Source organism: Asparagus officinalis, chromosome 7 (assembly GCF_001876935.1).
Source record: "Asparagus officinalis chromosome 7, Aspof.V1, whole genome shotgun sequence".
In the NCBI taxonomy this organism is placed as follows: domain Eukaryota; kingdom Viridiplantae; phylum Streptophyta; class Magnoliopsida; order Asparagales; family Asparagaceae; genus Asparagus; species Asparagus officinalis.
Genome location: NC_033800.1, coordinates 76,230,618 through 76,253,694, shown reverse-complemented (window position 1 = coordinate 76,253,694; position 23,077 = coordinate 76,230,618). Strand labels below are relative to the sequence as shown.

Sequence of the window (23,077 nt, the reverse complement as noted above, 5' to 3'; positions counted from 1 at the left end):
TCTCTTTGGTGTTTGATGCACCTAATACAATAAGGACAGTCATAGATATTGTTAGGTGTCATAATTATTTTAATATACTCAACTAATTGATGAGTATATTTTTATTTACTCGTAGATTCTTCTAGGTTCATTATAAAACATAGTCATTTCATGGCTTCAGTATGTCCTCTAGTAACTGCTAATCCCAGAGTAGTAAGGAATCGGGCAATGATTTCAATGTCTTGTTCATTAGTATCCAACTTCTTTCAAAGGCAAGGAAAGCCTAAACCGTGCAGGTGTTTATTGAGGACTTGAGTTATTTGTGGTATTGGGAAGTTATCTTTCTTATCTTTTTCCTTCACCTCATTTTGAGGGGGAGTAGGTGCTTTCCCTTCATCCGGCTACTTTGCTGATGAAGAACTAGTCATGCTGGTGGGGATAGAAAATCAGCACCAATATTAGTGAGTCTAGGAATATATCGAACAATGTAAATAAAGTTCTCTAATTTCATGGACTATCTAATTCTGCGCACGTTATTCTCAATTAAAGAATTAGTTTTCTTTTTGAGAAACTATGCAATAGCTTGATTATCAATTTCAATAATGAACTTGGATGATAATAAATATATTTTTAAGGAATTAATGGTGATTTTAATAGTTAGTAATTCCTTATCATATGTTGCATAATTTTTCTCTGATCCTTTGAATTTTTCAGAGCAATGTGCACATATTTTAGGGTCTAATTCATTTATCTTCGCCCTTGAACCGGTCTCTGATACCAATCTAGCAGAAGTGCAAATAAGATTTCAGTCCAATGTGTATCTGAAGCATCAGTCTCTGTGACAAATGTATCTCCAAATTTTGGCTAATAAATAATTTTTTGTTCCTTTATTTCTTTTTTAATGTTGGTAATTTCTTGTAATTGCATATCATTAAGTGTAATTTTAATTTGTCTGTGTCCTATCGGGTAACGCCTTTATTCTTTATAGTTTTATATTTCTTCTATTGTTTAATAAGTTTATTCTAAAGTGAAGAAATATTCTCAGAGAGATTGAGTATATACCTTCTCACATAGTTTAGTAAACCAAGAAAGCTTTATAGATCTTTTAGAGTTTAAAAGTTTTATTTGAACTATTTGATCTTTGTAATAATACAGTCTTGCAATTCAATATGACCACTTTTAATTATTTTCCCTAAAAATTTGATATCCTCTTGCATTAGAGTTATCTTTTTACGGGATAAAATAATATCATTATTGAGTAATAACTGAGCTACTGCTATTAGGTGTTCTTTGTGTTCTTTTTTAGTTTTTGAGAACATAAGGATGTCGTCTATGTAGACAACAAATAGTAAATGCCCAAAAATGCTATTCATCCATTTTTAGAATATTTTAGAAACATTTTTTAGGCCAAATGACATAATATTCCTCCACCATTAGGACAACTAAATGCCATTAGCCTTTTGCTTTCTTCATCCTTTATTTTGATTTGCCAAAAGCCTAATTAGCATTAAATTTGTTAAACCATCTGGCATCTCTGATTCTATGTAATAGCAATTCACTATTAGGAATGAAGAATCCATCAAATTTAGTAGCTTCATTAACCTTTTATAGTTAATGAACATCCTTGCTTTTTCTCTATTTTTCTCAGCATGGTTTCTTACCATGAAAGCAGGAGAAGAATGATTTGATTCTGTTTTTTGAATTAAATTAAGTTCGAAAAGTTCTACTATATGAATTTTAAATTCTTTTGTCTTCAAGGTTAGCTGCTATAGGATTAACTCTGATAATATTTCCTTTGTATTCATTCTTCATCCGGATGGTACAATATGTTAGGTTTTTATTAAAATATAACAATGGGTTATCACGGTATAATGGTGATAACATTGTATGAAATTTTTTTTTCAAAATCATTAGCAAGTTGAAGATTAGAATTAAGTTGACAGCATAAACAAGCGCATCTGGTGTAGTGGTATCATAGTACCCTCCCACGGTACTGACCAGGGTTCGATTCCCTGGATGCGCATTCTATAAAAATTTTGGTTTTTCTTTCTTCAATTTTATGAAACTTGACAAAAAAATAAAATAGTCTCAACAAATAATACCCTGTCAGCGTGAATTTGTTGGACAAACAAAATCCAATATCAAAAAAAGAAATTAACGAATAATGCCCTGTCATCATCAATTTGTTGGTATCAATCAACAAAATCCAATATCAAATCATGAACTAATTCATTATTCCTCTTAACTTTGTAGCTGCCCGAGTGGCTGCACGGTTAGCAAGCAACGGAGATTGACATACCCTCCACTCCTAATAATAGCAAGAACAAAGGTACCTTTTCATTATACCTTCCACTTCTCATAATAGCAAGAACAAACATAGGAAGAAAATTTTAAAATCGTCTCAACAGAATTTTTTTTAAAGAAATAGACCTTATTCATTTTTAATTATATAAATCAACCCATTTTGAGTTAATTACGGTACTAATTAGTCGGGTTGACAACCCCGACTAATTAGTAGCCTAATTACAAGTGAGGTCAAAAAACGGAGAAGGTTTACGATTGCTAATTAGGCTACTAATTAGTCAGGGTTAACAACCCCGACTAATTAAAATCGTAATTAACTCAAAATGGATCGATTTCTATAATTAAAAGTAAATGGGGTCGATTTCTTTAGAAAAAATTCTGTTAAGGCGATTTTGAAAATTTCTTCACAAACATATCTTGTCATTTCCTGTTTCATCAACTTTTTAACAAATTCTTCACTATCACAAAAGAAACATATTTTTGTATTTTCTATTTTAATAAATCAACGATAATATTCAACAATTAACCATTACAAATGGATATACAGGTAAAACCATTGTTGAACAGAAATTACAACTTTCGTAACACTCGAAAGAAATCTGTAGACTTCATAGGTACCAGCAAAGTATATATCATTATCATATATCTGCATTATACATTACCATGAGAACATACTCAAAGAAAAACAGATTGGCTCAACATAAAAAATTTCGTAGTTAACTCCTCGCATCACCTGCTCAAATAAAATGTAGAGGAATATAATCCAACTATTTTAAGATTTAAGCATCTTCTTATAATCTTGAAATGTCCCGGAGAACGGCGTGACCTTGCCATCTGAGACAGCCCACAACTCACCAACACTCCCCGATATCAGATGCTCATCGTGACTCACCTGCACCAAAAATGGAATAATATCAGTTATCATTCAACGGGTATAACAAGACAACTAACAGGAAATGAAGACTTAATACTTACCATCAGCACTCCCCCTTGGAAGATCACTAGACCTTGGATGAGTGCCTCAACAGCATCCAAATCCTGCAACAAAACAACCATAAAACTTACATGAGCTCAGGAGAAAACACATCTGTTTGTAGCACTACGGCACAGCTATTTTCACACATGATTCACGCATTCCTTTAGACTAGTGTGCACCCCGTGCAAAGCATGGCCTCCATTTTTTTATTTCCGCTACAGTAATTCTGTATTTAAATACATTTTTTAGTGCTACAGTAACTTTTTAAAATGCTGCAATATCCCCTTGTGCTACAGCAATAATACTACAGTAATATTTTTAAACGCACGATCCCGCTTGTGCTACAGTAATAATACTATAGTAATTTGCTGTAGCATGAATAGGGAAGCTTGGATCCTCCTGTCTGTGCTACAGTAGTTTGTTGTAGTATAAATAGTGAATCTTGGATCCTCCCATATTTATAGAGAAATAGATTCTCGAAGAGTTCATATCTTGGTTTCTAAAGAGGCAGCCAATTCATAAAATTTCATAAATTGAGCTCTCAGCCCATCAATGAGAGGGGATAAGCCTTTAATAACCCAGACAGTCACATGAAAAATCTTATTTATAGACAAACACCCTGACAGATTCAAGGTTTATTTTTGGCTTGTAAGAAAGCTTCCATCCGTCTTTATGTGGAAACTCAAATTTTTGCGGTTGAATTGCATAATTTTTTAGATTGCAGACGGCTTGTGAAAGCAACATGCCTCATAGAAATGAGAAATGAATCCATGAGCACGCAGAACTTACAAGATGGTTTGAAGGTTCGTCAAGAAGAATAATATGTGGTTTCTTAAAGGTGATCTTTGCAAATGCAACCCTGCTCTTTTGACCACCTGAAATAAATAATGCAAAATAGATAGTAAGTTCTGCATGTCCAGTACATGCCTAGGCAAAGTGCTACTGAGACAACAATACTACGCATTATTATTGATAATAATGCACAGAAACTCCAAACAGTACATATATTAAACATGCACACATACCCCAAACTAGCATGTCAAACTCGAGAAAAATCATGTATGACAATAGGCTGCATTGATTTTCGAAATTAATAATAAATCATGTGTTGCTCTTACCTGACAAAGTGTACATTGGTTGAAGCGCAAGACTACCCGTCACACCAAAAGAACCCAAGTGAGCCCTGAGTTTCTGTTCAGGTACTCCCTGCAAGAAGCATTTTACAGTATATGGGTCATCAGAATCTTGCAGAATCAAGAAGTGTAGTTTTCCGCATCAAATTCAGCAAAAAATTCAAGGGGCCAAGAAAAGAGTATCAGAAATGACCATTAATATCTCAGATAAAACAGACTTTATTAGGATATGAAGGACATCAATGTAGAACATCCAACAGCAGGTAATGGTTTATTCCGCCCTTTAGATAAAAGAAACCTATTAATGTAAATTCACAACAATCATGGAGAACGATTAATAAGTACTTCCCACTCTCGAAATCTCTTTCAGAATGCTTTGGTAAATGTGACAAGACCACTGATACGGGTGTATCTTCTCTTCGGGAGCTTAGCGATCCTCATGGGAGCTTGAGGATAGATGATTCTCATGGTATCTTGAGAATAGAGTAGAGGAGTCGTGGAAGAGGCCATTGGAAGCAACGAAGTCGAAGGATTCGTCAAAACTGCAGGAATTACAGTTGGGCTCTGGCCGGTCGACCGGCTTGGTCGCGACGGTCGACCGCTTAGTGCACAGACCCAGACTATGTCTCGGGACTGAGAGCGGTCGACCGAAGGTGGCGCTGCGGTCGACCGGAAAACCCTGTAATCGATTTCCCAGATTTCGACGTTCTGACCGGTCGACCGCCTTGGACACTGCGGTCGACCGCGTAGCGGTTACGGGCCTGGGTCTGTTTCCTGCTCCAGTTGGGATTTCTGTTTAGTATAAATAGAAACACGACTTTTCTAGGGTTTTAAACTCAGTTTGTAATCAGAAAAGAGATTTCTGTTTAGTATAAATAGAAACACGACTTTTCTAGGGTTTTAAACTCAGTTTGTAATCAGAAAAGAGATCAGGAAGGTTGTTCTTTGATCTAGAGAGATTGTGAGAGAGAGATTTGTAAAAATCCAATTGATTCTCATAATCTAGAGAAGATATTTTCCTTCGCCCTAATTCAACTCTTGTGTTCTTCTGTCGTTTTCTCTTTACCCACTCTTGATAATTCCGCGATCAAGAGTGCTCACACGGCAACTCGTATCAAGTTGGTATCAGAGCATCTAGATCCTGTGAAGGGGGAACCTGTGTATGGTCCTTACTCGCTCATAGTACAAGAAGCTTGGCGAGATCCTTATTTCTTTGGAAGGAGTCCAGAAATTAAGGAGGGAGAAGATGACTGAAGCAGATAATTCAGCGAGACTTGATGCCATGGAGAAGCAGATTGAGACGATCGGGACGACTCTTACTCAACTCGTGGGTCTAATCAACGGAGGTGACAAAAAGGAGGAATCTTCTTCGAAGGGTAAGAAGAAACTCGTCGAATCCGACGAAGAGCACGAGGAATCTGATTCAGAGGGGGAGACTGAGATTGTCAAGACCGTTGGACATCAAGAGGGTAAGAACAACTATCAAAATCTGAAGATTGACTTCAAGGTTGAGATTCCTGTTTATGATGGGAGTATCAACGTGAAGAAGCTTGATAATTGGATCGAACGTATGGAGATATACTTCACTCTCTACGGATATTCGTCCAAGGAGAAGATAGTGTTCGCGACATTGAAGCTTTCCGGGCACGCTTTGACGTGGTGGAAATCCTATTGCAAACAAGAGAAGAAAGCGGCGTCGTGGAACAAGTTCAAGGAGCTACTACGGAAACAGTTCTATCCAGTGGGGTTCCTTGAGGAGCGTTGGTACAAGTGGTACAGCTTACGCCAGAAGTTTAATCAGACCGTTCAAGAGTACACGACGGAGTTCCAGCAACAGGCGATGGTCCTAAACATCGCAACGTCCGAGTACTCCGTCTTCATGAAGTACATGACGGGTCTGAATGATTACATCCGGAAGGAGATGAAGCTGTTTTCAGTAGAAACCATCGCAGAGGCGAGTGTGAAGGTCATTGCCATTGAGGGCCGGCAGAAGAAGGGCAATGAGACAAAGGGGGATTTCAACCTTATGACGGGGAAGCAGGCCACCAAAGAAGATGACGACCCGAGGGAGCAGCTCTTTGTTCTGAAATTGCAGGTCAAGACCAGCTTAGTGGATGCTATTGTAAATCCAGGGAGTCAGAAAAATCTGATATCTGAGGCATTAGTACATAAGCTGGGATTGAAGACGGTGAAGCATCCGAAGCCCTATCCATTAGGGTGGATTCAGAAGGAGGCGGGATTGAGTGTGGTGAACCAGTGTTCATTCAGATTTGCACTCCACGAGTCGTATATTGACGAGGTCACATGCGACGTGGTTCCGTTGGATGTTTGCCAAGTTATTTTGGGCAATCCTTATTTGTGGGATAGATACGCAGTATATGATCGGCGAGCCCAAAAGTATACGTTCACCAAGGATGGCGAGCAATTCGTTTTTCGTTCGGCGTCTCTTCCACAGGAGACGAGCTTGGTGACAGTGACTCAGGCTAAGAGGTTGGTGAACGTGGGCAGGAAGTTCGTTTTATTGTTTATTCGGCCGTATGAAGAGCAACTGAGTAGGATGTGCTTGTCCGTCTTGAGCAAGCTTCAGGAGGGAGATCTTGAAAGGTTAAAGGCCAAGTATGCGGACTTATTTTCGGAGATCACGGGGCTACCACCGCGTAGAGGTGTAGAGCATGAGATTATGTTGACCGGGGAGAGTTCCTTACCTAACATAGGCCTATACCGCACATCAGTACTGGAGTCCGAGGAGATCAAGAAGCAAGTTCAGGAGCTCTTGAAGACGGGAGTGATTATGCCGAGTTGTTCGCCTTGTGGATCACCAGTGTTGTTGGTGCCCAAAAAGGATGGAGGTTGGCGCATGTGCGTAGATTATCGGCCACTCAACAAGATTACCATCAAGAATCGCTACCCATTACCACGGATCGATGATCTTATGGACCAGTTGGAGGGAGCGAGGTTTTTCACGAAGCTGGATTTGAAGTCTGGTTACCATCAGGTGAGGATTCGGGAGGAAGACACCTGGAAGACTGCGTTCAAGACCAAGCAAGGCCTGTTCGAGTGGTTGGTGATGCCGTTTGGATTGTGCAATGCTCCGGCTACCTTTATGAGGCTTATGAATGATTTGTTGCGACCCTTTATAGAGGATTTTGTGATAGTTTACCTTGATGATATCTTGGTGTACAGCAGGACCTGGGAGGAGCATCTTGTTCATGTTGAGAAGGTATTTGAAGTGTTGCACGATGGACAGCTGAAGCTCAACGGGAAAAAGTGCGAGTTCGGGAAGGACGAGTTGGTGTATCTCGGCTTCATCGTAGGGAAGGGCCAGCGAAGGATAGATCTAGGTAAGGTGGAGGTGATCACAAAGTGGCCGACGCCGAAGACAGTGACTGAGGTGAGGAGCTTCATGGGGGCTTGCCAGTATTTGCGCAAGTTCATTCGACATTTTTCGACTTATGCGGCACCGTTACATGGCCTCACAAAGGCTAAAGTTCAGTTTGAGTGGGGAAAGACGCATGAGGAGGCTTTTCAGTTGCTAAAAAGGAAGATCTCGGAGGCACCAGTGTTGGCGTTGCCGAATTTGCAGCGGACTTTCGAGGTAGAGACCGACGCGTCTAATTATGCGATGGGCGCGGTGTTGATTCAGGATGGGAAACCGGTGGAATACTATTCTGAGAAGTTTTCGGGTGCTGTTGCGAACTACCCAACCTACGACAAGGAGTTCTATGCACTATATCAAGCAATTAAGCATTGGAGGGTGTACTTGTTAGGGAAGGAGGTGGTCGTGCATTCGGATCATAAGCCGTTGGAGTTCTTACATGCCCAGACGAAGCTACAGCAGGCGCGGCACATGAAGTGGATGTCTTATTTGATGGCTTTCAACATCATTATTAGGTACAAGAAGGGGGCGACGAACAAGTTGGCCGATATGTTATCTCGCCCACCGATAAGGTCGTTGTTGGTGGCGACGCGTATTCAGCCCTTGGTTCCTTTTGAGTATGTTCAGTTGTATGCATCCAGTAGAGACTTCGGTAGTGTATTTGAGCAGGCGAAGGCTGGTCAAAGAGGGGAGTATGCACTTGGAGATGATGGCTTATTGTATCGTGGGGCATCACTATGCATTCCGGAGGATGGTGATAGGTTGCAGTGGATTCGGGAAGAACATACCTCGCGTGTGCAAAGGCATTTTGGCATTCAGAAAACGCTTCTCAATCTACGGCGACATGTGTTTTGGCCACGGATGCTTGATGATGTGACCAAGTATGTTGGGGGTGTAAATTATGCTGTATTTCGAAGCCTTTTAACAGGAAGAGGGGATTGTACCTACCATTACCGGTTCCTTCTAGGCCGTGGGAGAGCATTTCTATGGATTTTCTAGGAGGGTTGCCGACTACGAAGCGCGGGCATGACTATTTGTAATTTCGAAGCCTTCTAACAGAAAGAGGGGATTGTACCTACCATTACCGGTTCCTTCTAGGCCGTGGGAGAGCATTTCTATGGATTTTCTAGGAGGGTTGCCGACTACGAAGCGCGGGCATGACTATTTGTACGTTGTGGTGGACCGGTTCAGTAAGATGGTGATATTGATTCCTTGTAAGAAGACCGTGACGGGAGCGGGTGCAGCACAATTGTTCTTCGAACATGTGTGGAAGCACTTTGGGTTGCCGAGTTCGATTATTTCGGATCGGGATAGCCGGTTTCTCGGGCATTTTTGGGATTCTTTGTGGTGTTTGATGGACACTAAATTGAAGAAGAGCACGGCCTTTCATCCACAAACAGACGGACAAACGGAGGTAGTCAACCGGACTATGGTGCATATGTTGCGGGGGTATAATTCCAGGCATCCTAAGACTTGGGATGAGAGTTTACCATATTTGCAGTTTGCTTTCAATCGGGCGATTCATGGATCTTCCGGAAAGTCACCATTTGAGACTTGTTATGGGTTTTTACCGCCGAGCCCGTTCGATCTTGTGTTTTCAAGTGAAGCCACAGTGGACGGCAAGGAAGGGAGTGAAAGACTACGTGCTCAGCGATTTCTCGAGAAGATTGCAAACATTCATGCCATGGTTGAAGCTCAATTGAAGAAATCACAAGCTAAGTACAAGGCGAAGCATGACCAGCATCGGGTTCCTTGTAACTTTAGTAAAGACGATATGGTATGGCTAAAATTGAGTAAGAAGAGGCTCAAAGGAGAAGGGAAGAAGTTGAAGCCTATTCGTTATGGTCCGTTTCGAATTCTCGATCAGATTGGCGACAACGCTTTTCGTTTAGATTTGCCACCTTACTTAGGCATGTATTCAGTGATCAATGCCGAGTACTTGAAGTTGTTTGAACCTCCGTTATTGGATGATGAAGGTGATGAAAAGTTGATCTTACCGCATGTTGAGGACTTGTGGTTTGATAGAGAGGAGCAGCTTGAGGATAGATGATTTCATGGTATCTTGAGAATAGAGTAGAGGAGTCGTGGAAGAGGCCATTGGAAGCAACGAAGTCGAAGGATTCGTCAAAACTGCAGGAATTACAGTTGGGCTCTGGCCGGTCGACCGGCTTGGTCGCGGCGGTCGACCGCTTAGTGCACAGACCCAGACTATGTCTCGGGACTGAGAGCAGTCGACCGAAGGTGGCGCTGCGGTCGACCGGAAAACCCTGTAATCGATTTCCCAGATTTCGACGTTCTGACCGGTCGACCGCCTTGGGCACTGCGGTCGACCGCGTAGCGGTTACGGGCCTGGGTCTGTTTCCTGCTCCAGTTGGGATTTCTGTTTAGTATAAATAGAAACACGACTTTTCTAGGGTTTTAAACTCAGTTTGTAATCAGAAAAGATATCAGGGAGGTTGTTCTTTGATCTAGAGAGATTGTGAGAGAGAGATTTGTAAAAATCCAATTGATTCTCATAATCTAGAGAAGGTATTTTCCTTCGCGCTAATTCAACTCTTGTGTTCTTCTGTCGTTTTCTCTTTACCCACTCTTGATAATTCCGCGATCAAGAGTGCTCGCACGGCAACTCGTATCAACCACTTTATCCAGAAAGCTTAAGTGGATATGTGGGATAAGACAATAATACAGAGTAAGTAAATATCAAACTAAACGATAATTACTAATTATCTGGAACATCTTCATCTGCATACATGTTTCTGGCACTACTTTGCAAAAGTAAGCAATAACTTTTTAACGGAAGACGAAGGAAGTAACTATCTTAAGGAATGTAATTGTAGTCAGTATACACATTTTCCAATATGTAAGGTTATAACAATGTGACAAACACATAACTTACTGGATAGCAGCGCATCATGTACAGAAGAGGATTTGAAGATAGGTCAAGCCCATCAACGTGGTGTTGACTGAAGACAGCCATACGAACCTGTGAGAAAGCATAATAGGTGAGCATTAATATCTCCTCAGCAGCAATGAAGCATGTATAAAATTGGAACAGTCTAGCTTATGAACGAAGAATTATGTATGGATCGAGTGCACCCTGCTATGTCACAATATAAGCAAGTACATCTGGTTCTTACTGATGAGTATGCTATTGAATGTTAGCCTTTATCACTTATATCTACATATGTAAGTGTGAAACTCTAGCAACATGGGGAAGGAAACCAGATAAATGTGGCCTGCAATCAATTATTCAAAAAAAGTTCTTTTGGGCATTTTCAAGAAAATCCGTACAGCATGCATATGAAAACAATTAGTGTAAGAAACCCAAGTAGCACGTCACCTCATACAAAAGGAAAAAAGACCAATCATCAATGATCACCATACCAAGATATAAAGATTTGACGAGCTTGATCATGCAAAACTAAGCAAAGAGCAAACCATGTAATCACATGATCTACATTTCGCATAAGGTTCAAATTGAATTTATATTCATCTAACTGTTAGCTGTGACCGCATCAGAAACAATAACAATGAATTATTCAACTTCACCTTCCTCACTGTTTCAAAGTTTCAAATATTATGTAGAGAGTCGTGCATTCAAAGAATCTAAGATCACAGAATATATAACTTACATAAGAGGTTTTCAATCACATGAAGACACTAAACAATGAGGTTACGCTAATACTGAAGCAAAACAATGCCAATAATATTTAATAGAAGAATGTGATAAAAACAAAAGCCCTCAGAGAAAGATCAAAAGTACCTTCGCCGAGCGGAATACTGTTCCAGAAGTTGGCTGAAGCTCTCCAGATATTAGTTTGAGTATAGTTGACTTTCCAATGCCATTTGGACCCACCACTAAACAAATTTGAACATGTCAATTAGGACTTAGAACTTAGAAGGGGAAACAATTCTAAAATAACCAATGCATGAGGCTTCCCCTCCATGTGAGAGGACAATAAAAGAAGAATAGAGATGCAACCACATGGTTCAAATTTATATAGAGGGACTATGCACATTAGCAATGTGTGTGTGTGTGTGTGTATAATTTCCCCATACAATATGCTTGTAGACTAACAAGCAGAAAGCAGGTAGTGTCAGAAGGACAAAAACACTTGCACAACGTCTAACAATCAAAATGACAGCAATTGTTAACATACAATGGAACCATCATATAAACCCCCCCCCAAAAAAAAAAACAAAAACAAAAAAAACAAGAAGACTGAAAGACAAAAGAAAAAGGAACAAAAACCCCAACTGAAAACAAATTCCCCTTAGTACTGGTGAGGGCGTATATCTGGGAAATAATGGCATGAATTGAGTCTATTTTGGTTTGCAAAACAGGAGTCGACTAACGTGCCATTGGTTTGGCAGCAAATCTCTCTCACTTTTGCAGTTAACCCTTATTGTTTCTTTGAGAAAGACAACCAATGAAACTTAAACACCAAAAGGGAGTGGACAATATGAAAGGGGAAAATGATAGAAGAAGGGAAAGGAAAGATCCAAAGATCCTTGATATGGGATGAGAGAAGAGTGAGAAGCAAAAAGGGAAAATGAAAAGAGAGAGGGGAAAAAATGGCAGTAAACCTTTAGGGGGCGGCAAGGGGTTAAGAGAAGAGTTTAGGGGGCTTAACCCCTCCTTAACCACCCAAACAGGTATAGATTTGGCCAAAGGGTTAACAAACACTTCGCATGGGTTATTAGTTAACCCCTATTTTACAGGGGTTTGACACGGATGGTTAACAGCAACTCCCTCTGGAAATAAGAAATAAGACTTTTAAAATATATATACTTAGATGTTTATGGCAACTAACCTCCTTAATCCTTCTTTATTTGCCAAACACAAAATACTTAACCCTTCATCTTGACTATCAAATCCAAATGAACTGAACTATTTTTAACCTCTCGTGAAGGGTTAACTAAGTTAGCCCTTCCCCTGGAAACTTCTCCCTTAACCCCTTGCCAAACCGCACCTTGGTGTTTAAGCTTCATTGAGCTTTGTCTTTCTCAAAGAAATAAAAAGGGTTAACTGCAACCAAAAAAAAAATCTCCAGCTCATACCCATTATTCCTACACATGCATGCATGCATCCATCCATCCATCCACACACACATGCATGCACACGTGGATACAACAATGAAGCATGGTATTCATACAAGATGCTATTGGAAAGTTATGACCGCCAATAATTATAACACGGAAGAAATTTGCTCATTCAAAACAAAGATACTTATTTTGGATGGAGAATCAATTCAAACTTAAATGTTCCTGAAAAGTGAAGAATGGTAATAGATAATTTCCAAAGTACTTACTTGCAATGCGGCTATCTAGGTCTATACCAAAATTCAAGTTCTTGAACAGGATTGGACCCCCTGGATAACCAAATGACGCATCACTGCAACCACAAACAACACAATGCTTACAGACATATAGATCAAAGGATGAAATGGCATATATTCATCTTTCAAATAAAATAAATAAATAAATAAACTATTTTGAAGGCAAATAACAAGGACAAAAATTATATAAATAATGGAACCAAATAAGGATTCCAACCAGACCTTACGAAAAGAGATACAGGGTCCTTACAAATGTTATTGTCTTGACTGCTTTTTCAACAGAATTTTCCATCACTATTACCATTACGCTTTTTTAAGGGCTACACATATCACACGAACTCTCTCACACACATACACGTACATGAATGTAGAAACAAAAAAAGAAAAAAAGCTCTCTCAATAAGAATAGCTATAGCTGATTTGGTTATTTTCTTTCAAATAAAATTGGTTACTGAAAGGAAACCACAAGAATAGTTAAATGAAAGAAGTACTAAAATTACTCACACCCCAAGCTTAGCTCTCTTTGAAAATTGTGCAACAGTTGGAAATAGCGCAGACCTGGTTAAAACCCACGCCAGTCCTTGGCAGCTCCAGTTCGGGCCTCAATGGGCTGCGCTTTGCCAGCCAGTTAGAGGCCTTGTTTGAATCAGCTTATGAGCACGCCATAATTGGAACAGACTTGGCGCACAGGCAAGAATAGGTTTTTTTTGCCATAATTGGAACAGACTTGGCGCACAGGCAAGAATAGGTTTTTTTTAACATAGTTAATTTAACTCATAATTCAGAAAACTAAATAACTCAGAAATTACTAATAAGATTTGAACATATACAGCTGTTAATTGAGGAAAAGTAACATATTACATAATTGTGTAACAAAAACCAAACTCTATTGATGAAAAATAGTACACATTTTCATAAAACTGTTAGAAGAATGAGTGAAATATTGCATATTGATGTCAAGAAAATACCCAAGAGCCCAGAGTAATCACTTTTGTTATTTAGGATCACAAGTATTTGTCATGATGGTCAATTGAAGATGGTGTGATTCATCAAATCAAATCATGATGGTTAAACCAAAGGAGTGCTTCTAGAGTCTTGTGCCCATAGAATACAGATGAGATTAAAGGTCCATAGGACAGTTACTAAGACCAATAATGTTTTATGGATCATAATGTTGGGCAAATTAAGAAACGGGATGTGCAAAACTTGAGTGTGGCGGAAATGAAAATGTTATGATGGTCTTGTGGATATACATAAAAAAGATACGGTAAGAAATGTGTGCATTCACAGAAGCTTAGAGGTTGCTCCTATCAAAATAAAATGGAAGAGAATCAGATGTTTTGGTCATGTACAACTGAGGTCACTACGTGCGCTACTTAGAAATGATAAGACTATAGTTAATGGGCGCAAAGAGGACTAGAAGTCGACCTAGAAGAACTTAGTTGGAAAAAAATTAACAAGATATGATAATAGTTAACCTGATGGAGAAGATGACCTGCAGTAGAAATGAAAGGGAAAAATAGGATTTATGTAGCCAACCCGAACTTGGGAATTGGGATAATGCTTTGTACCACTCCTAAATGAGTTTCATAAATTAGAAATAATATTCATCAATAGAGAGCATCAGGCTGAAAGCTTGGAAAGCTTGTAGAATACTCGAGAAGCAGAATTTGTGTTAGATGTGTTTTCAAGTGAAGACATGGAGGCTATTTATAGGAAAATGAAAGATAGGGGCATTTATAGGAAAATGAAAGAAAAACTGTAAAAGCAAAAAATTACAAACCCCTTTCATTTTTTTGACCCAATAGCCAACAGACTGTCGGGAGTTAGATGAAAGAAAAAGTGTAAAAGAAAAAATTACAAGCCCCATTCATTTTATTCTCCCAACACCCAACAGACCGTCGGAACCTAGATGTTGCGCCAAAAGCTAGTTCAATTGGGGGAGGGGGAGTTGACCTGGCCGGTTCAAGTCTGGGTTCCAGCTTGAGCCTGGACGGACCCACAGCCAGACCAGTATTTCCATGCTTTGGACCTACGGAGACAAAAACTGGACAGGACTTGGGACAACAACAAACTGGGCAGTTTGGCCGGATAGAGAGCTGAACCTGCCCAGTTGCCACCCTCGTCATAAATGCTGCTTTAGCAGAAAGTACTGCCAACACTAGCAAGACATAGATAGTACACATATTACCTAGTATCTTTAACAGACAGACCCTTAAGTTTAAAGTTCCAAAAATATTTACTATGAATGAAGAGGAAGAAAAAAAACCTGAAGCTAATGATTGGTGGTCCTGGCCTGTCATCTGGCGTCGGGAAATCAAATTTGTAACTGAAAAAAAAAAACATTATTTGCTCAAATATTCAATGCAAAAGTTTTAAATAAATAAACTAAAAGGAAAAAAAACTGAAACATGAATCACAGCTGAAGTAAAAATTTCCAGGTAAAGAAGGAATAATACTCCGGATCGTTGATGATTTCATCCATATGACCCATTCGGTCCAATGCCTGTATAGTCATAGATAGAAAAAAAAATATTAATAGGCAGTATATTGCTAAAAGCAAACCGAAATTTGACCTCAGACTCTAATTGGAAATCATTCACCAGGCGCACATTTTATAAAAATCAAAGAAAGTTTTGCAGGTTTTATCTTGAAATGGTCTGAATACTTTACAACTACTCAATATCAGCACACTAAGTCAATTGCCAATGCTCCCTCATCAAACTTAATGTGAAATCACCTTGATTCTTGACTGGACAAGTGACGCCCTTTTCGCATTGTATCTGAATTTATCAATGAAGGCCTGCACAAAACAGAAAGAATCAGACAGTTCACAGTTTTTGTTAGTGAAAATTAAGCCAGTGGAAGTAATTAACTCTGTAAATCAATTGTACTATCTGATGCGTTTCGATCTAACATGTAACTATGTAAATGTTGATACTACTCTTCCATTGACTTTGGTTACATAGCTGTACCAACACTCAGAATTTATTTTCTACTTTTCTTGATGCATACAAAAATACTAGTAGTAACTTTGGGTTTTAACAATATCCACTTCAGTCCTGATTTATATCGCCATCTGCATGCAGCAGGACTATGGTTTCATAGCTGTATTTTGGCAAGACCAACACCCAATATTTGTCTTCTACTTTTCTTAATGCATATAAAAATACAAGTAGTAACTTCGGGTTTTGACAATATCCACTTCAGTCCTGATTTAGATCACCCTCTGCATGCAGCAGACATGCATGAACATGCTATCAGTATAGATAAATATATCTATAATGCATGTGTGTAATATGTGTGCATATGTATGAAAGAAAGAGAAGCAAAATAAAGGGCCTACCCATTTAGAGTTTAGACCTATAGCAAAAAATGATTGTAGAATTGAAATGGCACTTTTCTCTTCTGCTGTATTTGGGCAATGGCTAAGAATTATGATCAAAACAGTATAAAAAATAAGTCTGACAAATTTAACCCAGGAAAAAATGATCCAAGATGTGAGATTGGAATAAACCGTGGTTCCAGATATTTTAACTTGTATTGACAAAAACTTGGTCGGACACACAAACACAAGTTAAAGTCTCTTAACCCACTTACCTTAGCTCGTTACTACCAGTGTATTAGAGGACAGAATGGTCATCATGTCCTTCCTACAGTGACTTTTCTAACTTTTCTTCACTGAAGATAATATGGTGAAGAATTGCAAGTCGATTGCAAAATTACAAACATAAGTGGCAACAAATCGTGCCTTGGACAACAATGGTTGCAATTATATTACAAAAACTGTTACAACACCACCCCATGCACTTGAGAACAATTGATATCCTGACCTGCATGTGTGCTCTAGCCTTTTCACTTGTCTCCAACGCCTTTTGTTGATTCCTGAGTTGTTCTGCGCGTGTCCTCTCAAATGTATCATAGTCCCCCTTATAAGCAGTAAGCTTTTGTCCATGTAAATGAAGGATGTCGGTAACTACCTGAAATATTTCAAGATATGGGCATTGTACGATTAGTACGATGCTATGATTTCATCCGGATTCAAGTTTCTTGGCAATTTCAAATATTTCAAGGAGAGAAGAGAACGGTACCGTATTCAGAAATTCTCGGGCGTGAGAGACTACAATAAATGTCTTTGGCCATTTCACAAGGTAGGTTTCAAGCCACAATACAGCATGAAGATCCAAATGGTTCTGTAAAAGATGTATCTTTAATCAACTATCAACTTTTAAATCTTCTAACAGAAGAAATGGAGGCAACTGATTCCACACTTTACCGTTGGCTCGTCAAGTAATAATAAATCAGGTTCGATATAAAGAGCACGGGCTAGAGCTATTCGCATACGCCATCCACCAGAAAAAGCTTTTGTAGGCTTCCGTTGCATTTCTGGTGTGAAACTAAGACCCTGCAAATTTCCAAAAACAGCATAATGTTTATTAAAAATTTGTAGCAGTTATTCTCAGAGAAGAGTGACAACTAGCTCAATCAAAGATGTGAATGTTATTTTGCATAGGCATTCATCATCCTTCATTTTCTTTACTTGAAAGATGCAAGTATTACTTTGCATAGACATTCAAACATGCACACGATATCAATATGTATTCAACCTATTAGTGTCCAATCAGTCTAAATTAGATCTATCGGTATACTTTCAACCCATTAAGAGAAACAAGCCCAAATTATTTACTAATAATGCTTGGTAACACAAGAAGATTTGTAGAAAACAATGTATACAGAGAGATTTTTATGAACTTTGTAAAAGTATATAAACAGCAAGGTTATCGATAGCGGATAGCGTCGCGTAGCGTTGAGGCATCGCTAAGGCTATTTCGGGCTATTACGGAAAAATAACGGTAAAAAGCGTAAAGTCAAATAGCGGTCTAATTTAGATATGTATAAATACTAAAAAATTAAAAAAAATCTAAAAGTACATATTGGATGATTTAAAAAGATTCTAAACATGAAATAGACATGTAACCATCACGCAATACCGAAGATGACTGGAGGAGTCAAAAAGTTGTCGTCTTCGAGAAGAAGAGCTTAAGCTCACGGTGAAGGAGGTGAGAGGAAGTATCAAGGTAGGTGCCAGAGGCTATGAGAGGTGACAGGAGTATGCTGAAAATCACATGAGACAGTGAAATGCAATGGTCAAGGGTTGAGTTCAATTTTAAAAAAATAAGCCTCAAACAGCTGTTAAATAGCAATCAAATCGAATGCAATCGCTCATTATTTACCGTTATGACACACTATTGGCCACTTTTGCGAACAGACATATTCTGCAATATGTCACCGTTATTGCGCGATAGCGTAACGGGCGATAGCGTCACGAGAAGGGATCACTAACGCTATTAGCGCCGCTATTGCGGGGTTATTTACCGCTATTTATAACAGTGATAAACATGATAGGAATTGAAAGAAAATGATTCTGTATTATGGGTACATCATTTAACGTGTGATATTTCTTGCCCTTAATGGTGTGTTTGGGAGTTTACTTAGGAAAGGGAAGGAAGGGAAAAAATTCCTCTTCCTTCCCTTCCCCTCCATTACACCCCAATTTGGGGTGTAAGAATTTGGGTCAAATTTCCCCTCCTCTACCCTCCTAAATGAAACTCCCAAACAAGATTAAAATGAAATTTCCCTTCCCTTCCCCCTCTCCACCCTCCATCCAAACAGGCCATAAGAGTCCTACACTACTCTTCTAGAAGAACCCTAAACTCCTCCCTGATGTCTTCTTCTTGTAGGTAAGACAACTATCACATGTCCATATCCTTAATTGTCTCACCACTCAGGCTGTGTTAATTGAATAACAAATGAACTTATTGAGTCATTTATTAAAAAAGGGAGGGCTTGAGTTTGAGTAACTCTGCCAGGAACGTGGTTTTTTGTAACATCAAGAAAATAACAATAGAATTTGGTATAGCTTCATTCTATATGGGTATGAATATCCTGAACTGGACATTATCCAAGATGAATTTAACCAAAGTGGGATATAAACCTCGGTAAAAAGGAAAGAAAATCCCCCCCACAAACACAAAAAATAAAAATAAAAATAAAACCACCCCGGCATGAGGTCGCAGAAATGACATATCTAATGAAGACACTTAACAGGTTCATTTAAAGGATTGAGCATCTATCGAAATACACGTGCATTCATTAACTAGGATCAGCATTTCAGCGACCGCCGCACTTGTATATGAGAGTCTTAACCATCTCAATCAAATATGTGCCTCAGTTTGGAAAATCATGGCATGCAAGCTCTTAGTTTGGAATTCATAAATGGGTAAATAACAGATAATCCCCTCATCTATACTTTTAGTAGCACCTAACACTCCTTAGCTAATTTATTAGCACTTAGCACCCCCTCAGTTCAAGAGGAATACGCATCAATGAATTCAAGCCAGGCCTTAGTGCAGAAAACATAAAAGATTTTTAGCACCCAGAACCATGCACAGTGGAACTTTTACCATGTAAGAACTTGTATCTTTTAAACATGTAATAACATATAGCTACATGTATGTGTAAGTGAGTTCAGGGTCTTTCCAAGAATGGGCCACATAATGCTTAAAAGTAATACTCGCGAAGCCATCCAAGATCTAATAGATTGCAAAAACTAACCGCCAAAATTGTAGCAGCCCGTGATTCAGCAGAATATGCATCAATGAATTCAAGCCTTTTATATATCTGTTCAAGCCTTTTCGAAATGCCATCCTTGTCCATACTCTATATCTCTCTGCCAAACAAACATAATTCATGTTGTGAGCTTGGAGTGGAATAAATGGTCACTTATATTAAAGATAAGGGCTTCCCATAGCGTCTAATGAAAATAGAAAAGAATATATATAAATCTGTGTGCGTGCGTGTATATGAAATACCTGTTTCGCGAGCAGACGAGCTTCTTCATCCAGCAGCTGGATCCTCTCCACATCAGAGTTCAGTACACACTGCAGGGCTGACGTATCGTCACCCACAACTTCTTGCTCTACATGCAATATCTGGCAGTTCTTGGGAATGCCCTCAATAGCATGCATGGCCATATGCCGCAGGAAAGATGTTTTTCCAGTGCCATTTCTCCCAACAAGGCCTAATAAATATTATCATGAGGAAATGAAAATGTGCAAAAAAAACAAATTTAAGACATGGAATAATAATTTTGCTTCAGGAGTTTAAGTAAGACAATTTTATTTTATAGGTCTCTAGCCATTGATAATTTTTTTTGAATTGACTTGCAAGTGGTTTAGCAAGATAAATCATAATTATAGTACACAATAATTATGAAAACATCCTTGGACTGCAAAATAAGCAATATTATAAGTAGATTTTCTGGTTAGAGGAATTCACAAGTCATGCTAACTCACCGTAGTGTCTTCCAAAAGAAAGGGTCACTGTACCATCTTCAATGAGATCACGACCACCTACAGTAATAGTGAAGTTTTCCATGTGGATATCCCTAGCAGCAGAACCACCCTCATTTCCATTATGGTTCACGCTTACCGTAGGCATCCCAGCTTTAATCGCTTCCATTTCTGCCAAATGCATCTGATATTGTGCCTGCTCGGCAGCAAAGTACTAGTTAAAACACAATGTCATAGGGCATCATGGTATGACAAGTAGAATGACACAAAAGATTGCTCGAAGCATCACAAGGTATTAACATATACTCTATAACTCTAAAGTAACATCTCTTGAATTAATGATGAAGTTGAATCGGGCATAGCTAAATGACTGTATCTATGAAAAGTTAAGACACAAGGAAAGCCCAGTGATGGAGGATGTAAAAAAACAAAGCTTCACAAAGGTAATGTGGTATGGCTTAAAACATAGATAAATTAGGAATTTAGGATAGGCATCAAGACATGACGTAGTAAAATTAAACTGAAGAGAGAGGGCTTGCCTCTCTTTGCCGATCATCTTTCCTCTTTCTTCTTTCAAGCTTAGCCCGATCTCTTTCAGATAGTAAAGGACCATCAAACACCTCTTCTTTTTTCTTGGGAGCTTCTTCATCCATTCCATCAAACATCCGCAGGGGTGTTGTAAGGCTTCTCACAGCCAGCTTGGGTTTGACCAAACCATGTCGTCCAAATTTCTCCGAGAGCTTATTACATACCTGTATTTAAGTATTTTCCACAAGGAACATATATTAGCAATCAAACTGAAAACAAAAACAAAACCCACAAAAATAAGAAACTTTTACCTACACAATACTATTGATGGATATAACGTAACAACTAATACATGCATTAAAAACAGTATAATTAGCACTGAATAATTCCATGGAAGTAAATTTACCTAATCAAAATGTAGCCTTTGCAATTTCAAAGCAAATCCTATGCTGTTAACAAAATTTAATTGCATACATCAATCCTTTTATTACAACATATATCCTTGTTAAGTTTATCACTTTTAACTATTGTGCTCATCCATCTCCACTGCATGGGCAGAGCTTAGGAGTGTGAGGTGGCCTTGGCCTCGCAAGTCTTAACCAAAAGCTTATGAGCTAAAGACCACAAGCCAAAGCTCAAAGTACAAAGTCCAAAAGTCCCAGGTTTTAGCACCCCAGAAGCTTGAATCCTGGCTTTCTCCCTTGCTCCACAGCACAAAATAATTCTTCTAAAGGTAGCAAAAACCTAGTACACTTCCTATGAGATTCACACATAAACCAACAAACAACTAAAGTTCAAGATCAGTACAAAACATACATAGAAATTGAAGCTAGAAGAGTTTATTCATTATTATGCTCGGTGCTCGGAGTGATCATCATATCCTTTAATATATTTCCATTCATTCGTCTCATAAGCTTCAAAATTTCCTCGATTTCTCGAGAAATCTCTTGAGAACATAACAAAAAGTATAAAGAGATTGAAGGTAGAGAAAATGATTCAAGGGTTAAGAATTGCGCTTGAAATAACCATTTTCCCCCGTTCTATCCTCAAATTGTCATTCAATCCTATAAACACATGATTTCCTAATCCTCTTAAGAAATTGATTAAAATCATAGTCAAACCCTAGGCTGAGAACACCAAACTTCAAACAGGCATATCAACAAACATCTAGCGTTCAATCCCAACATATAATAATCTCAAAGCATTACTTACAGATCGGCACTCGGAGAAATCGATCACGCAACCGGAATCTACAAGGAGCTCTCCAATCGCATCAAAAGCGCCGTCTCCGTCGAGGCCGAAGTCGAAGTCGTCGTCGGCGAGGACGTTGACGATGTAGTCTATGATTGGCTTGTCTCGAGGGCTCTTCGGCCGAGGACCTCGTGGACTACGGAGCTCGCGACTTCCGCCATTGTTTAGCTCTCGAGCTCGATTGATGCGGGCGCCGGCGAAATGAGAGGATTTAAGGTGATTCTGGAGTTGAGGTTTCGAGAGCGGGTCGGGTTTTGTGGGTTTGGGCGAGGCATTTGGGGAGAATGGAGGTTCTAGGTTGGGCCGGGTTTGGAAGTTTGGATCTGGATCCGTTGGCATCGTAAAATAATTGCCGTGTTTAATTTTTACTCAGTGAGATGCACTTGCATTGCACATTATCAAACATTTTTCACTGTTTCTTTTTTTATTTAACTAGGTGGAATGCAAGTGCGCTGTATGTAATTAAATATTATAATTATTTAATTTAAGTTTATTTATTTACTATAACATGGTTGTAAAAAAACTTTGAAATTATCATAATATATTAAATTTTTTGGATATTTCCATGTGTGATTTTAACATTTTGTTTTCTAGAGAAATAGTGATGTTTAAAGCCTTAAAATATTAATGATTTAAGATTAATTAGTAATTTGAATGGAAATAGTGATGTTTAAAGCCTTAAAATATTAATGATTTAAGATTAATTAGTAATTTGAATGTATAATTTCAAAATATTAATGATAAAGCCTTAAAATATTAATGATTTAAGATTAATTAGTAATTTGAATGTATAATTTCAAAATATTAATGATATAAGGGACCAATATAAAAAAACCTAT

The 23,077-nt window shown here is 38.7% G+C and overlaps 1 protein-coding gene and 1 non-coding gene across 2 annotated transcripts; one reads left to right on the top strand and one right to left on the bottom strand.

The window, feature by feature from the left end:
- TRNAG-CCC lies at window positions 1,932-2,002 on the top strand. The gene has a single exon. It is a non-coding gene; the product is annotated as a tRNA-Gly (tRNA).
- On the bottom strand, window positions 2,793-22,478 carry LOC109848349 (ABC transporter F family member 3). The gene is given in 19 exon segments (XM_020417798.1): window positions 2,793-3,175; window positions 3,259-3,321; window positions 4,049-4,134; window positions 4,378-4,465; window positions 10,665-10,751; window positions 11,532-11,626; window positions 13,081-13,163; window positions 15,377-15,436; window positions 15,567-15,613; window positions 15,848-15,910; window positions 16,941-17,087; window positions 17,199-17,300; window positions 17,384-17,512; window positions 19,723-19,833; window positions 19,980-20,188; window positions 20,463-20,655; window positions 20,999-21,211; window positions 22,200-22,345; window positions 22,348-22,478. Coding segments are annotated over 19 exon segments (2,094 nt in total). The 5' UTR covers window positions 22,400-22,478; the 3' UTR covers window positions 2,793-3,055.